The 16,915-nt window shown below is 42.0% G+C and overlaps 2 protein-coding genes across 5 annotated transcripts; one reads left to right on the top strand and one right to left on the bottom strand.

Moving 5' to 3' along the window:
• The first annotated feature begins 150 nt into the window (after positions 1-150).
• LOC116363034 (coiled-coil domain-containing protein 127-like) lies at positions 151-3,594 on the top strand. The gene is made up of 4 exons (XM_031816945.1): positions 151-281; positions 851-983; positions 1,417-1,670; positions 2,699-3,594. The coding sequence occupies exons 2-4, from the start codon at positions 860-862 to the stop codon at positions 3,149-3,151; spliced, it is 831 nt and encodes a 276-aa protein (XP_031672805.1). The 5' UTR covers positions 151-281; positions 851-859; the 3' UTR covers positions 3,152-3,594.
• On the bottom strand, positions 3,498-16,910 carry LOC109877213 (acyl-CoA dehydrogenase family member 10). 4 transcript variants are annotated; one of them, XM_031816941.1, is made up of 13 exons: positions 16,775-16,910; positions 16,371-16,536; positions 15,813-15,961; positions 15,451-15,645; positions 14,939-15,097; positions 14,560-14,719; positions 13,919-14,048; positions 13,553-13,621; positions 13,229-13,410; positions 12,865-13,015; positions 12,497-12,639; positions 8,929-9,105; positions 3,498-4,387 (listed from the first exon to the last, which is right to left on the bottom strand). In XM_031816941.1, exons 2-13 carry the CDS (start codon positions 16,534-16,536, stop codon positions 4,242-4,244), a joined length of 1,827 nt encoding a protein of 608 aa, XP_031672801.1. In that variant the 5' UTR covers positions 16,775-16,910; the 3' UTR covers positions 3,498-4,241. The 4 variants fall into 4 exon arrangements, with proteins under 4 accessions (XP_031672801.1, XP_031672802.1, XP_031672804.1 ...); XM_031816942.1 differs by having other exon boundaries at positions 13,919-14,045; XM_031816943.1 differs by lacking the exon at positions 3,498-4,387 and having other exon boundaries at positions 8,915-9,105; positions 13,919-14,045.
• Between the last annotated feature and the right edge of the window lie 5 nt (positions 16,911-16,915).

The following is a 16,915-nucleotide window of genomic DNA, read 5'->3' as shown; positions in this document are numbered from 1 at the left end:
CGTGGTTTGGGGGAGGCTCATGGCTTTTGACAACGCTTCAAGTTCTAAATCCATTTCAGCACACATTAGATAAAATGTTAGACAAAATGTTGAGTTTTAAATAAAAAATATATCTTTACACATATATTGTAATGACATAGAGACTATATCTTCGACCGTAACACCCTCGTACAACACAAGTGGTCTCTTTGTAACTGTCTTGCGTAAAAACGTATAATCGCTCTTTCCCATCGGTACAGGGACAAATGTATAGCTAATTGACCTAGACACATTTAGTCAAGGTGAGCGTCTGCTCAATTTAAAATAAATAATCTACTGTACTTCTTTGCAATGTGTTATTTGGGACTGAAATAGCCGTGCACTAATGCAATGACTCAGTTAGCTGTTGTTAATTTTAGCCTGCAAGCTAACCACCATGTAAAGCTGTGTTGTTGTGTTAGCTGTGGCAAGTGTGCTAGCAAACCGCACTTGTTTTGTTGGTGTTAATTAGCTATTCATGTTCAGGCCAAAGAATGGACATTTTTAAAAATGTTACAATGACAACAAAGAGAGACTGCCATTAGCTGCATTGCTGTGCCAGTCGTCATGTGGGATGCATGCCAATGTTGTGGTTTAGGGAGTTTGATATCACATAAGACCATCCGTTTCCCCTGCTAATATTTTCTAGTTGACTTGCCTAGCTATTTATTTAAATATAATTAACGTTATTACTATTCCTCATTTTAGGTCAAGGTAATGCCTTATGGTCAGGTTGGTTGTAAGTAACAACAGCTAGTCAGCTAGCTAGATAAAACAATGTATGTGGTGATGACAGGTACGTGTATAAACATTCGACTCTCCCCTGGAATAGGGCTCCTCCATGAACAACTTGAATGACCCCCCTAGATGGAACATGGGGCCAGACCCACGAGAAGGTGCTGCTGCTGACGGGAACAAATGGAATTATGCCCTCCTCGTGCCAATGCTGGGGCTGGCTGCCTTTCGTAAGTAGCCTGCACAGTACAGTGCTGTTACACAAGGACAGGATATTCACTATACATGACATGTGGCGTATATACAACTGAAGACCAAAGTTGTAGGCCAATCTTGTACTTACTTATAAGTAAGTATAAGCCTTATACTCTTTTGTGGTGACTTCACTGCATTGCCCTACACCAAATAGGTTGTCATTACAACATTATAACAGTATTATTACAATCACTACATATAATATTGCAGGAAAGTGATTGGGAAGTTCCGATGGGGTAGTTCCAACCGGGGCTTGAACATGGGACTGTTGAACCAACACCTTCTCTGAGGAGGGGAGGTTGGTGGGTTATTATATGAGAAGGTGTTTGGTCAACAGCCACAATGTCCTGGGTTTAAGCCCTAGTCAGGACTACGCCCTATAATAACTAAACAACCTCCCATCCTCAGGCTGGATCTGGACCAGAGAGTCTCAGACAGAGATCATAAAGGTCAAGGCCCGGTACGACCAGGACATGTCTGCCGTGACCTCCAACCTTGAGATGAAGTACAGAGACACCCTGACGGAGAACCGGCGGGCAGCGGCCATCTTAGAGCTGGAGCTGGAGAAGGAGAGGCAGAGGGTCCAGGGGTACCGCCAGGCCCTCATCTCACAGAGCCAGCAGGTCATGGAGGAACGCAAACAGCTACAGGTGGAACGAGAGGTAGGAGGACTTGACTTAAAGATGCACCCCGGGATCTTAAGCACAGCAAATGTGTAACATATAGCACAATTTGGATTTGTAACATATCACACATATTTCGAAATTCGTATGATATCATACAAATTGCAAAATTCGTAGCATGTCGCAAGAAATGGATGATGTAGTACACAATTGGATGAAGTAGTACACAATTGGATGAAGTAGTACACAATTGGATGATGTAGTACACAATTGGATGATGTAGTACACAATTGGATGAAGTAGTACACAATTGGATGATGTAGTACACAATTGGATGATGTAGTACACAATTGGATGATGTAGTACACAATTGGATGATGTAGTACACAATTGGATGATGTAGTACACAATAAACAGGGACCACTTTTGGCTCAGGAGCAACACTTTCAAAACTACAGGCTGAAATTATCCAAATGTTTGAGAATACATCTTTAACTTAGTTTTAACTTCTAGTGGAGCCTGGTAAGGGCCTTGAAGGTGTGAGGGGAATGTTGCTTTTAAGATGGAGTTGTTATAAGCTGAGGTTATTTGTTGATGTTTAAATTGAACAGATAGGGACAGTGAAAGAGAGACAGGAAAGGTATGAGATGTGTTCCAGAAGGACGATGGGTCAGATTCAAACCCATGCAGACACTGGTATACCAATATATGTGTACTGAAAGGGGAAAGGGGGATACCTAGTCAGTTGTACAATTGAATGCCTTCAACTGAAATGTGTCTTCTGCATTTAACCCAACCCCTCTGAATCAGAGAGGTGCAGGGGGCTGCCTTAAATCGACATCCACGTCTTCGGCGCCCGGGGAACACTGGGTTAACTGCCTTGCGCAGGGGTAGAGCAACAGATTTTGACCTTGTCAGCTCAGTGATTCAATCCAGCAACCTTTCGGTTACTGGCCCATCGCTCTAACCACAGTGCTGTGTAACTAACCACTAGACTAAACCCTGAAGCAACAGTTGAGATTTGTATTATCTTGTGTTTACTAAACATTTCATTTTCAAATCGCCAGGCTCTGGAGCAAAAGAAGATTAAACTTTTAGAATCCGGCGCCGCTGGGGCCGTCCTCCAACACGCTCTGGCCAGAGAGAGTGACTGGCACCAGAGGGCCTCAGCCATGCTGAAGGATCTGGAGGAGGACCTTGTGGAGAGACAGGGGGCCTACTGCAACCTGCTCCTCCCCAGGGAACATAGGCTGGAGATGGAGAAGAACCTGCTCCTCAAGGTGGTGAAGGAACCGTTGGGAACGGATACAGATCTGGAGGGAGACCTGAAGGATATCTTTAAGAACGACCGCTACTGTGCCAAAGGCAACAATCGCCTCCTCAACGTGAAGAAAATGGACAAGAGGAAGAATGGTAGCTTGATGTGGCTCTACCTCAGATATTGGCAGCTGCAGGTTACCATGGAGACGCATAAACGGGCAGAGGACTCAATACTGGGAGTCAAGAATGACCTCAAGTGACCTTGATAGGGTTGACCTTGAGTATATAGTAACAGTCTTCTTGACTGCACAAATGCTTTCTTTTTTCACTAAATGGTGAATTAGTTTGTATATTTCATTTCCTCTACATCATTTTATGACTCTTGACAAATGTAAATGCTTACTTTGTTACTTGTGAAACACAGTAAATGCCAATGGAATTGTCATTGAATGTCAGGGATATTTTCACAACTATAGTTTTGTCTTTGCACTCCAAACCCAATGTTGGATGATATGATACAGTATCATGAATTCTAGAGGAATATTTCCTTTTGATAAAATCATGTATATCCACATTGGACATCACAGCTGTTTGGTCAGTCATGTAGAAAAGAATAGTGATATACTTTATTTTGACAGAATATACAAAGTTATAACAGACTGTGGTTGTAATGACATGTAATATACTGACATCTCTGACTAGATACTTTGTGTGGGTTATTTAATTAGAGGTATTGGTTGAGTAAAGCCCAGGACTGACAAGCATTGCTGACCATAGCTTTCACAGGCTCCATAAAGCTTGAACTAATGTAAACTGAATCGAAGTAATAGACCTGAGCAAAAATTTACATTTTATTCATGTAGCGGACACTCTTGTCCAGAGATGAAGTTTTGTAGGGGAAAAAAACCAACCACAGTTATTGCAAGAAAAGCCTTCTTGGAAACAGCTGTTATTAGTAGAAAAAAGCCAGGAAGAGAAAAACAAGTGCAAAATATTGGCACAGCAATTTCCTATCAGTTTTAGTCCATCTCCGGCCAGGGGCGATCCTGCCCAGGGAAGGCTGCCGTTTCCTGGCTCCTGGAGGGAATAGTGGATGAACAGCTGAGCTCTGGAAGTCTGGATAGGGTTGGCAGTCATCCCCTCTAAGACACCATCCTCTCTACAGTCCCACTCCAGTTATTTTTGACCTTTTCCCGTTGAAAAACAATATCCTGGGTATAAATGTAGTGATGTAATGTGTACTTAAGAGCCAACAAAGAACATACAACTTCCTCTATGCCGCCAATCACTTCAGCTACTGAAATCTGGTTTTAAAGGGGGCAATCCAGGATTTGAAAAACAACAAAGCAGTCACTCTGCTACTTGCCCCTTTAAAGGGGAGGTGCCTGCATGAGGCGACCTGGGCATGGCATTGAAGATACGGAAGCCCTGTTTGGTGGCAAAGTCCCAGGCCAGGTCAGCCACCTGCTCAGCTAACCTCCCGGAGCCGGTTTGTCCTGTAAAAGAGGGATAGTTAAGACTACAACTACATATTGTTCATAAAACAGATGTAAGGTTAACATCTGGACAGACTGTTGGGCCAGCTAAATAATAATATAATCTGGACAGACTGTTAGGCCAGCTAAGTAATACTATAATCTGGACAGCCTGTTGGGCCAGCTAAATAATAATATAATCTGGACAGACTGTTAGGCCAGCTAAATAATAATATAATCTGGACAGACTGTTAGGCCAGCTAAATAATAATATAATCTGGACAGACTGTTAGGCCAGCTAAATAATAATATAATCTGGACAGACTGTTAGGCCAGCTAAATAATAATATAATCTGGACAGACTGTTAGGCCAGCTAAATAATAATATAATCTGGACAGACTGTTAGGCCAGCTAAATAATAATATAATCTGGACAGACTGTTAGGCCAGCTAAATAATAATATAATCTGGACAGACTGTTAGGCCAGCTAAATAATAATATAATCTGGACAGACTGTTAGGCCAGCTAAATAATAATATAATCTGGACAGACTGTTAGGCCAGCTAAATAATAATATAATCTGGACAGACTGTTAGGCCAGCTAAATAATAATATAATCTGGACAGCCTGTTAGGCCAGCTAAATAATAATATAATCTGGACAGACTGTTAGGCCAGCTAAATATTACTATAATCTGGACAGACTGTTAGGCCAGCTAAATAATAATATAGTCTGGACAGACTGTTAGGCCAGCTAAATAATAATATAGTCTGGACAGACTGTTAGGCCAGCTAAATAATACTATAATCTGGACAGACTGTTAGGCCAGCTAAATAATAATATAATCTGGACAGACTGTTAGGCCAGCTAAATAATAATATAATCTGGACAGACTGTTAGGCCAGCTAAATAATACTATAATCTGGACAGACTGTTAGGCCAGCTAAATAATACTATAATCTGGACAGACTGTTAGGCCAGCTAAATAATACTATAATCTGGACAGACTGTTAGGCCAGCTAAATAATAATATAATCTGGACAGACTGTTAGGCCAGCTAAATAATAATATAATCTGGACAGACTGTTAGGCCAGCTAAATAATACTATAATCTGGACAGACTGTTGGGCCAGCTAAATAATACTATAATCTGGACAGACTGTTAGGCCAGCTAAATAATAATATAATCTGGACAGACTGTTAGGCCAGCTAAATAATAATATAATCTGGACAGACTGTTAGGCCAGCTAAATAATACTATAATCTGGACAGACTGTTAGGCCAGCTAAATAATACTATAATCTGGACAGACTGTTAGGCCAGCTAAATAATAATATAATCTGGACAGACTGTTAGGCCAGCTAAATAATAATATAATCTGGACAGACTGTTAGGCCAGCTAAATAATACTATAATCTGGACAGACTGTTAGGCCAGCTAAATAATACTATAATCTGGACAGACTGTTAGGCCAGCTAAATAATACTATAATCTGGACAGACTGTTAGGCCAGCTAAATAATAATATAATCTGGACAGACTGTTAGGCCAGCTAAATAATAATATAATCTGGACAGACTGTTAGGCCAGCTAAGTAATACTATAATCTGGACAGCCTGTTGGGCCAGCTAAATAATAATATAATCTGGACAGACTGTTAGGCCAGCTAAATAATAATATAATCTGGACAGACTGTTAGGCCAGCTAAATAATAATATAATCTGGACAGACTGTTAGGCCAGCTAAATAATAATATAATCTGGACAGACTGTTAGGCCAGCTAAATAATAATATAATCTGGACAGACTGTTAGGCCAGCTAAATAATACTATAATCTGGACAGACTGTTAGGCCAGCTAAATAATACTATAATCTGGACAGACTGTTAGGCCAGCTAAATAATACTATAATCTGGACAGACTGTTAGGCCAGCTAAATAATAATATAATCTGGACAGACTGTTAGGCCAGCTAAATAATACTATAATCTGGACAGACTGTTAGGCCAGCTAAATAATAATATAATCTGGACAGACTGTTAGGCCAGCTAAATAATACTATAATCTGGACAGACTGTTAGGCCAGCTAAATAATACTATAATCTGGACAGACTGTTGGGCCAGCTAAATAATACTATAATCTGGACAGACTGTTAGGCCAGCTAAATAATAATATAATCTGGACAGACTGTTAGGCCAGCTAAATAATAATATAATCTGGACAGACTGTTGGGCCAGCTAAATAATACTATAATCTGGACAGACTGTTAGGCCAGCTAAATAATAATATAATCTGGACAGACTGTTAGGCCAGCTAAATAATACTATAATCTGGACAGACTGTTAGGCCAGCTAAGTAATAATATAATCTGGACAGACTGTTAGGCCAGCTAAATAATAATATAATCTGGACAGACTGTTAGGCCAGCTAAATAATACTATAATCTGGACAGACTGTTAGGCCAGCTAAATAATAATATAATCTGGACAGACTGTTAGGCCAGCTAAATAATACTATAATCTGGACAGACTGTTAGGCCAGCTAAATAATACTATAATCTGGACAGACTGTTAGGCCAGCTAAATAATACTATAATCTGGACAGACTGTTAGGCCAGCTAAATAATACTATAATCTGGACAGACTGTTAGGCCAGCTAAATAATACTATAATCTGGACAGACTGTTAGGCCAGCTAAATAATACTATAAATCTGGACAGACTGTTAGGCCAGCTAAATAATACTATAATCTGGACAGACTGTTAGGCCAGCTAAATAATAATATAATCTGGACAGACTGTTAGGCCAGCTAAATAATAATATAATCTGGACAGACTGTTAGGCCAGCTAAATAATAATATAATCTGGACAGACTGTTAGGCCAGCTAAATAATAATATAATCTGGACAGACTGTTAGGCCAGCTAAATAATAATATAATCTGGACAGACTGTTGGGCCAGCTAAATAATAATATAATCTGGACAGACTGTTAGGCCAGCTAAATAATAATATAATCTGGACAGACTGTTAGGCCAGCTAAATAATAATATAATCTGGACAGACTGTTAGGCCAGCTAAATAATAATATAATCTGGACAGACTGTTAGGCCAGCTAAATAATAATATAATCTGGACAGACTGTTAGGCCAGCTAAATAATAATATAATCTGGACAGACTGTTAGGCCAGCTAAATAATAATATAATCTGGACAGACTGTTAGGCCAGCTAAATAATAATATAATCTGGACAGACTGTTAGGCCAGCTAAATAATAATATAATCTGGACAGACTGTTAGGCCAGCTAAATAATAATATAATCTGGACAGACTGTTGGGCCAGCTAAATAATAATATAATCTGGACAGACTGTTAGGCCAGCTAAATAATACTATAATCTGGACAGACTGTTAGGCCAGCTAAATAATACTATAATCTGGACAGACTGTTAGGCCAGCTAAGTAATACTATAATCTGGACAGACTGTTAGGCCAGCTAAATAATAATATAATCTGGACAGACTGTTAGGCCAGCTAAATAATACTATAATCTGGACAGACTGTTAGGCCAGCTAAATAATACTATAATCTGGACAGACTGTTAGGCCAGCTAAATAATAATATAATCTGGACAGACTGTTAGGCCAGCTAAATAATACTATAATCTGGACAGACTGTTAGGCCAGCTAAATAATACTATAATCTGGACAGACTGTTAGGCCAGCTAAATAATACTATAATCTGGACAGACTGTTAGGCCAGCTAAATAATAATATAATCTGGACAGACTGTTAGGCCAGCTAAATAATAATATAATCTGGACAGACTGTTAGGCCAGCTAAATAATAATATAATCTGGACAGACTGTTAGGCCAGCTAAATAATAATATAATCTGGACAGACTGTTAGGCCAGCTAAATAATAATATAATCTGGACAGACTGTTAGGCCAGCTAAATAATAATATAATCTGGACAGACTGTTAGGCCAGCTAAGTAATACTATAATCTGGACAGCCTGTTGGGCCAGCTAAATAATAATATAATCTGGACAGACTGTTAGGCCAGCTAAGTAATACTATAATCTGGACAGACTGTTAGGCCAGCTAAGTAATACTATAATCTGGACAGCCTGTTGGGCCAGCTAAATAATAATATAATCTGGACAGACTGTTAGGCCAGCTAAGTAATACTATAATCTGGACAGACTGTTAGGCCAGCTAAGTAATACTATAATCTGGACAGACTGTTAGGCCAGCTAAGTAATACTATAATTCTGGACAGATTGTTAGGCTAGCTAAATAATAGTAATATATGCCATTTAGCAGACACTTTTATCCAAAGCAAATTAGTCATGCATGCATAGATTATTTTATGTACGAGTGGTCCCGGGAATCGAACCCACTATCCTGGTGTTGCAAGAGTGATGCTCTTCCAACAGCTACAGAGGACCAAGTAATAGCTGACAAGCTATAAAATCCAAACTATGTACCTTTACGAAGCTTTATTAATTGTCATTGAAGATATTGCCTGAGACACAATCCTAAACTCTGGTCTATGTTCTGGTACCTGCAATGGTACTCTTGCTCTCTCCCTGGTGGCTGGCTGCCAGGCAGAAGAGGTGGAAGGCCATGTAGAAGTTCCAGTCTGGGACTCCCTCCTCCAGACCCATAGAGCTGCAGTACTGCCCCATCACCTCCTCCACAGTGGGGATACCCAGCTGCACTAGGCCCCTGTCAGATATACCTGTAGGAAACACAATGAAACCACCACTGTGTTGATCTATTGAATCATAACTATACTGAACAAAAATATAAAACGCAAAATGCAACAATTTCAAAGATTTTACTGAGTTACAGTTCATAAGGAAATCAGTCAATTTAAATAAGTTCATTAGGCCCTAATCTATTGATTTCACATGACTGGGAATACAGATATGCATCTGTTCGTCACAAATACCTTCTTTTTTTTTTTAAAGGTAGGCGTGAATCAGAAAACCAGTCAGTATCTGGTGTTACCTCCATTTGCCGTATGCAGTGCATAGAGTTGATCAGGCCTGTGGAATGTTGTCCTACTCCTCTTCAATGGCTGTGTGAAGTTGCTGGATATTGGCAGGAACTGGAACACGCTGTCGTACAAGTCTATCCAGAGCACGCTGTCGTACAAGTCTATCCAGAGCATCCCAAACATGCTCAATGGGTGACATGTCTGGTGAGTATGCAGGCCATGGAAGAACTGGGACATTTTCAGCTTCCAGGAATTGTGTACAGATCCTTGCGTCACGGGGTCGTGCATTATCATGCTGAATCATGAGGTGATTGCAGCGGATTAAATGGCACCACAATGGGCCTCAGGATCTCGTCACGGTATCTCTGTGCATTCAAATGGCCATCGATAAAATGCAATTGTGTTAGCTGTCCATAGTTTATGCCTGTCCATACTAGGGCTGTCCCCAACTAAAATAAAATTTCGGTCAACCGAGAGTAGTGCTTTTCTTTCGACCAATTGATTGGTCAAAATGTTTAAACTTATTTTTCCATATATAGACAGACACACCCTATGTGAATAAAAACCAACTACATATGCACTGAGCTTGTCTGATGCTTTAAGCACACTGTTTGATTATATAAAATGAACGTCACACAAATTACTCAAGAAAGACCCCGATGGTCACAATGTGTTAAAAAAAAAATGTGTGACTGGCGCACATTGTCTCGCTCTCCTCCCTACTGCAGCAAAAGGCACCACAACACAGCAAGTGTTTATTGCGCTGTCCATGCTGAAGCTGCCACATCATTACAGCCATTTCGTTTCTGTCTGGATTCTGACTGAAAAGTTCCGTTAACGAAATCCCTAATTTGTTTTGGAAAAATGTTCCCTCTTCACTCAACCCATACTCTCTTTACGTAAAACACATAAGCATCGCATGCATGTGACCAATAGGGCCTGACCTATAGCCCATCATAATCACATTAATAAATTGGTTATAACAAACTCCGAACACAGTTATGTCGACTGCAAAATGGATGTGGAGGACGTGAAAAAGAAACTCGAAACGGGTGAATGTTTACTGGTTGTTCAGGAGGGAAAGGGGAAGTCAGATCTGTGGAAGACATTTGACTTGGTTGTGGAGACTACTGGAGATCTAGAAAAAGAAAATGTATAGGAGCAAGCGTTGCGTGAGTATTATGTGCCAAACAGGTGTTGTTAGATTACAATAATATTATTATTTTCTCTGACCATTTGGAACAGTAAACAACACCAAATAAGTGTACCAGAGAGTCTGTCATAACGCAAATAAATAAATACATAAAGCCTTTATTACAGCAGACTAAAAACAGTCGCATGCACCTTTCCAACAAGCCAGTTCAAGAGCTACCCTGGTCAACTGTAAGTGCTGTTAAGTAGAAATGTATAGGATCAACAACGGCTCAGCCGGGATGTGATAGGCCACACAAGCTCACAGAACGGGACCACCGAGTGCTGAAGCGTGTCCTTGGTTGTAACACTCGCTTCCAAAGGCAGTTTGGACTTCGGTAGTAACGTCAGCACAAGAACTGTTCGTTGGGAGCTTCATGAAATTAGTTTCCATGGCCGAGCAGCCGCACACAAGCCTAAGATCACCATGCGCAATGCCAAGTGTCGGTTGAAGTGGTATAAAGCTCGCTGCCATTGGACTCTGGAGCAGTGGAAACGCGTTCTCTGGAGTGATGAATAACGTTGCAACATCTGGCAGTCTGACTGACAAATCTGGGTTGGAGAACGCTACATGCCCCAATGCATAGTGCCAACTGTAAAGTTTGGTGGAGGAGGAATAATGGTTGTTTTTCATGGTTTGGCCTAGGCCCCAAGTTCCAGTGAAGGGAAATCTTAACGCTACAGCATTCAATTACATTCTAGATGATTATGTGCTTCCAACATTGTGGCAACAGTTTGGGGAAGGCTCTTTCCTGTTTCAGCATGACAATGCCCCTGTGCACAAAGCAAGGTCCATATAGAAATGGTTTGTCTAGATCGGTGTCGAAGAACTTGACTGGCCTGCACAGAGCCCTGACCTCAACCCCATCGAACACCTTTGGGATGAACTGGAACGCCAACTGCGAGCCAGGCCTAATCGCCCGACCTCACTCATACTCTTGTGGCCTAATGGAGTCCCCGCAGCAATGTTCCAACATCTAGTGGGAAGCCTTCCCAGAACAGCAGAGGCAGTTATAGCAGCAAAGGGTGGACCAACTCCATGTTAATGGCCATGATTTTGGAATGAGATGTTCAACGAGCAGGTGTCCACATACTTTTGGCCACATAGTGTATATAGGCTATGTTCAATCTATCAAATCACTTATTATTTTCTTGTCAAACTCAGACATTTCTCTCAAAACACAGGGATGTCGATTCACAAGGAACTGGTATTATCAGAGGACCAAAAAACAGTAGGTTATTCTGGCTGGAATTGCACATAATTACATTACCTGACCTTAAACCATCTGAATATGGTTTAAGGAATTGTTCTCAATCCCAATATGCTGGTTAATTTTGCTACTATGCACATAGCAACATAGGGAAAGGTGCCAATTCTATGGTGCACTGAAGATTATGTTTCAGAACTGCGGACAGCGACCGTATCCAACGCAGGAGAAAGCACATTTGTTACAAAATAATATTAGATCTATTAGCGTTGCACCATTATTTTGACATAATATAACCACATGCACATTTTAGAGTGGCCTTTTATTGTCCCCCAGCACAAGGTGCACCTGTGTAATGATCATGCTGTTTAATCAGCTTCTTGATATGCCACACCTGTCAGGTGGATGGATTATCTTGGCAAAGGTGAAATGCTCACTAACAGAAATGTAAACAAAGTTGTGCACAAAAATTTGAGAGAAATACGTTTTTTGTGCGTATGGAACATTTCTGGGATCTTTTATTTCAAGCTCATGAAACATGGGAACAACACTTTTGTTGTGTTTATATTTTGGTTCAGTGTAAATGCATATTACTTCTAGGTTATATCCCAAATGGCACCCTATATACTGCACTACTTTTGACCAAGGCGCATGGGAATAGGGTGCCATTTGAGTTTTATATCCGTGGACCTGGTAGGGTGCAGTAGTATGGTTAGGTGGTATAATGGTACCTGTCAGTAGAGGGTTGTCCTGGGGCAGGCAGTGAGCCATGCTGAAGGTCAGGTCTGTTAGAGGGTCACCCAGTCTGGAACGGCCCAAGTCCATCACCGCAACCACCTCTGGCTTCTCTGGGTGGAACACAAGGTTCTCCAGGCTACGGACCAGAGGGGGTTTTGGGTTGGATTCATTTCACCACGGCTGTGTTCAAAATGGCACCCTTTTCCCTTCATAGTGCACTACTTTTGACCAGATCAATGGGATTAGTACACTATATGGGGAATAGCGTGCCATGTGAGATGCACACCTAATCAGGAGACTTTTCAAATACAAATATTACTGCTGGTTATGTAAATATGTACATGCTGTGTTTGTGTTATACCTGAAGCTTCCATGGATCAGCGTAGATCTCTGGTGTTTGGGGAGGTGCAGAGGAATCCACTGTATAAGTCTCTCCATGGCTGGAATGGGCGGAGTCTCACTGTCCCTGTACTGCTGAGTCCACCACTGTACCTGAAGCCCCATGTAATCCACTACAGAGGAGAAAGAAGGAGAGAGAGAAGATGAAGGAGAGAGTGAAAGAAAGAGAAGGAAAGAGAGAAAGAGAGAGAGAACGAGAGAGAGAAGAGTGAAAGAAAGCGAGAACGAGAGAAAGGAGAGAGTGAAAGAAAGAGAGAGGAAAGAGAGGAAAGAGAGAGAGAGATAGAGAATGACACAAAACAATCTTTGCTAAATAAATGAATTACCTGGCTCGCCGTAGTCCTCCAGGCCGACTGCTCTAGTATCTAGACAGTGGATCTGGCAGAGTGTGTGTTGCATGGCTTGGTACAAGGCCCTCCTGTCCCCGGGGGTCAGGCCTGGCAAGGAGGGGTCACTGAACATCCTCCCTAGACAGACCTCCATCAAGAGGAAGGGAGCACCCAGGACACTGGGCAACACAACCACATACAGGAAGAAGACAGAGACAAAAAAAAAAAAAAAGAATCTAGAACTATGTAACGTGCATGAGTGTATGTATGTTTCTGTGCTTGTTTCTGTGTGTGTGTCTGTCAGGCAGGGTGCGTTCTCACCTTGGGTCCTCACACAGATCAATGATCTCTGGAACAGGGATGCCGGATCCACTGAGAGATTTCAACAACCTGTGGAGTAAAGAGAAGAGAGTGATGAAAGAACACAACGTTTCTTCATACAACTGGAAATGAACTAAAAGGTTAATGATACAAATGGTGTCACAAATGACATTCTATTCCCTACAGGGCACTGCTGTTGACCAGGGGCCCATAGGGTACACTATATAGGGAACATGGTGCCGTTTGGGACACAGACACAGTGATCTAGATAGAAGAGACGGATGACCAATCCAGATGCTGATCACTTCCATCTCACACCCATCTAATTCCCACAGCTTGGTAGGTGGTGTGTTGGAGGAGCCCAACCTGAACTCTGTCTCCATGGCTCGGGAGGTCTTCTGCTGTTTCCTCAGGAGGAGATGGCGCCCTCCAGTGGTCAAGTGATATAAGGAGTTTGACTGACTGGGGTTGAGTTGTTGGACAGCAATAGAGTCTGCTTCAGATATAGAGACAGACAGCATCAACAGTAAATAGAGACACCGGGTGTGTCCCGAATGGATTCTTATTCCTACTTCTTTTGACAAGGGCCCTTTTTAGGAATAGGGTGCTGTTTGGGACGTAGCCATCATATAGGTGAGCTTTCTAAACAGACATCATAGATCAACATACATGTCTTGGTCCTCCCTTCCTCCAGTGCCTTTAGAGGCTACGGGGCTTTCTACTGACAACACTGAGGTAATATCAATTCTATCAATTTCTAGACAGACATCATAGATCAACATACATGTCCTGGTCCTCCCTTCCCCCAGTGCCTTTAGAGGCTACGGGACTTTCTACTGACAACACTGAGGTAATATCAATTCTATCCATTTCAGGACAGAAGTTTTGAAATGTTCTGACGAAGCTCTGACAAAGGCCAAGAGGCCGATACGTAATATTTTAAACTACATACTGGCAAGAGTTGTGTGCAAGTTTTTCTTTTTCTTTAAAGAAATGGGTAGATGTACCTTTGTCAGACAGATGGAGAGCCTTCCTCAGGTACTGTGTGAGTTGGTCCATAGGGAGCTTTGTGGCCACAGGGGCAGAACCAGGCCCAGGAACAAACCCTGACAGGGGGATCCCCAGCACCCCTTCCAGCTCCTTCACTGACGCTGCAATGTCCCCTACCTGAAGAACAATATCTATCACTCACCGGTGGCTCGGTCACAGAGTTCCCTAGTGTTTGGTGACTACAACGAAGCTTGGGGAGGAACTTGAAACACTGCTCAATGAAACAGCGAGATCATTCACTAGGTTGCAGTCACTTGCACAGTACACCACAACATCTCCAAGATAGAGTGGTATGTGTATGGGGGAGTTAAGAATGCAGAGACGCGGCTCACTCACCTTGATAGCATGCATTCCTAGCTGGGCAGCTGCCTCAACGTTTAACTTCAGGTCATCCAGAAACACAGCCTCATGGGCAGAGACACCCAGTCTGTTCAGACACAGGTGGTAGATCCTAGGGTCTGGCTTACTGAGGCCCTCCCTACACGACTCAACTATCTACAACCAGAGATGTGGGGAGAGAGGAGTAATGAGATGGGAAAGGTGGGAAAGAGGGATGGTGAGAGGCAGGATGGGGACAAAGGGAGAGAGAGAGAGAGAGTCTACATTGTAATCATAATGCCATTTCTGCACTCAAACACTGAAATTTGACATAGAATTACACAGCTACTATTTGTGTTACTTTTACTATCATTACTAAATAATGTATGCGTCCCAAATGGCACCCTATTCCTATGTAGTGTACTACTTTTAACCAGGGCCTATAGGGCTCTGAATAAAAGTAGTGCACTATATAGGGAATAGGGTGCAATTTGGGACGCAGTCGATGTAACCATAAAATGCTTAGTCACCACATCGAAGAGAGAGTGGTTCAGAGGCAGGAAGGGGTCACCGTTCAGCTGGAGGAAGTTGTTGCTGAGGACAGCAGTCTTCAGGCCCCTGGAGCGAGCACACAAAATGGCCTCCATCATGACGGGTAGAGGCCTGGTCATTGGCCCACTGGTCAGATTAGACAAGAATGAGCCAATGGGAACAGGACTTCCTGCCTGAGGGTGGAGCAGCAGAGGGGGATAATGAATTAAGATGTGGGTTCGAATCCCAAATGGCACCCTATTCCCTAGTTTAGTGTACTACTTTTAACCAGGGCCCATAGGGTACAGGCTGTACGTACAGATAGACATGGCTAGTCGTGATGTAGTAGACATAAGCTCACTATCTCACTGCACTGCCTGCCGAAGGTCTCCACAAACTCCTCAGCCCCAATCTCTCCACGCATGAACCTCTTCCACGTGTTCACCTCCCCACCTGTCCTGATGGCCTTGCCCAGCGTGCCCAGAGGAACACTGTTCTGTTGTTCAAACACTAGAGAGAAAAAGAGACCGAGAATATTATGTTGCACTATATTGACTTCTATGTTTATTTTGATTGAACCTTTATTTAACTAGGCAAGTCAGTTAAGAACAAATTCTTATTTTAAATGACGGCCTACCGGGGAACAGTGGGTTAACTGCCTTGTTCAGGGGCAGAACTACAGATTTGTACCATGTCAGCTTAGGGATTCGATATTGAAACCTTTCGTTCACTAGTCCAACGCTCTAACCACTAGGCTCCCTGCCACCCCTATGTATTGAGGCCCTTTCTTCCATTAGGAGTTGAATGGAAATAAGTAAGTCTACCGTAATGGCCTATTTTTGATGTTGGGTTATACAAGGCTTGTGTGGTACATTGTGTGGCACATTGTGTGGCACATTGTGTGGCCTATATAACATACCTGTTGCCAATTTGACAGGTGACGGAATGAGAACTCCATACATGTCAAAAATGACAGCTTTGTAAGTGGAGATGGCAGCAAAGCTTCTGTGACAGAGGCTAGGCATCTTCAGACTCCACAACTGAGACCTGAATCGTGCAGCAGTCTGCATCTTCTTCATCATCATCTTGGTTTTGCACAAGAAAAAAGTACAAAGATTGTTAGTCAAATGGGAGAAGAGAACACTCTAAAACAAGTAAAGATTGCTGCCCTGTTTCTGACAAAAATACCTCCTTGAATTTATCAAAATCTTAACATTGAAAACATGAGACAGTAGAAAAGTTCCCCCCTTCTTTCAATCTGACCTCTTACTTCAACGTTGTCACTGTCAGGCAATGTCAGATAGTTGTCAACGTCTCTCTTACCTGTGTTGACCTTACGCAGGCTAACGTTGATTGCAGAATATTATGTGATAGTCTTGTATTCTAGAGACGTATTTGCAGTACTGTTTACAATGCAGACATGTTGTATTTCAATGTAGGTCATGTGATCATGGCGTGTGCTTA

The sequence above is a fragment of the Oncorhynchus kisutch genome, unplaced genomic scaffold, assembly GCF_002021735.2.
Source record: "Oncorhynchus kisutch isolate 150728-3 unplaced genomic scaffold, Okis_V2 scaffold903, whole genome shotgun sequence".
Taxonomy (NCBI): Eukaryota; Metazoa; Chordata; class Actinopteri; order Salmoniformes; family Salmonidae; genus Oncorhynchus; species Oncorhynchus kisutch.
This window is presented reverse-complemented; position numbering and strand designations above follow the sequence as displayed.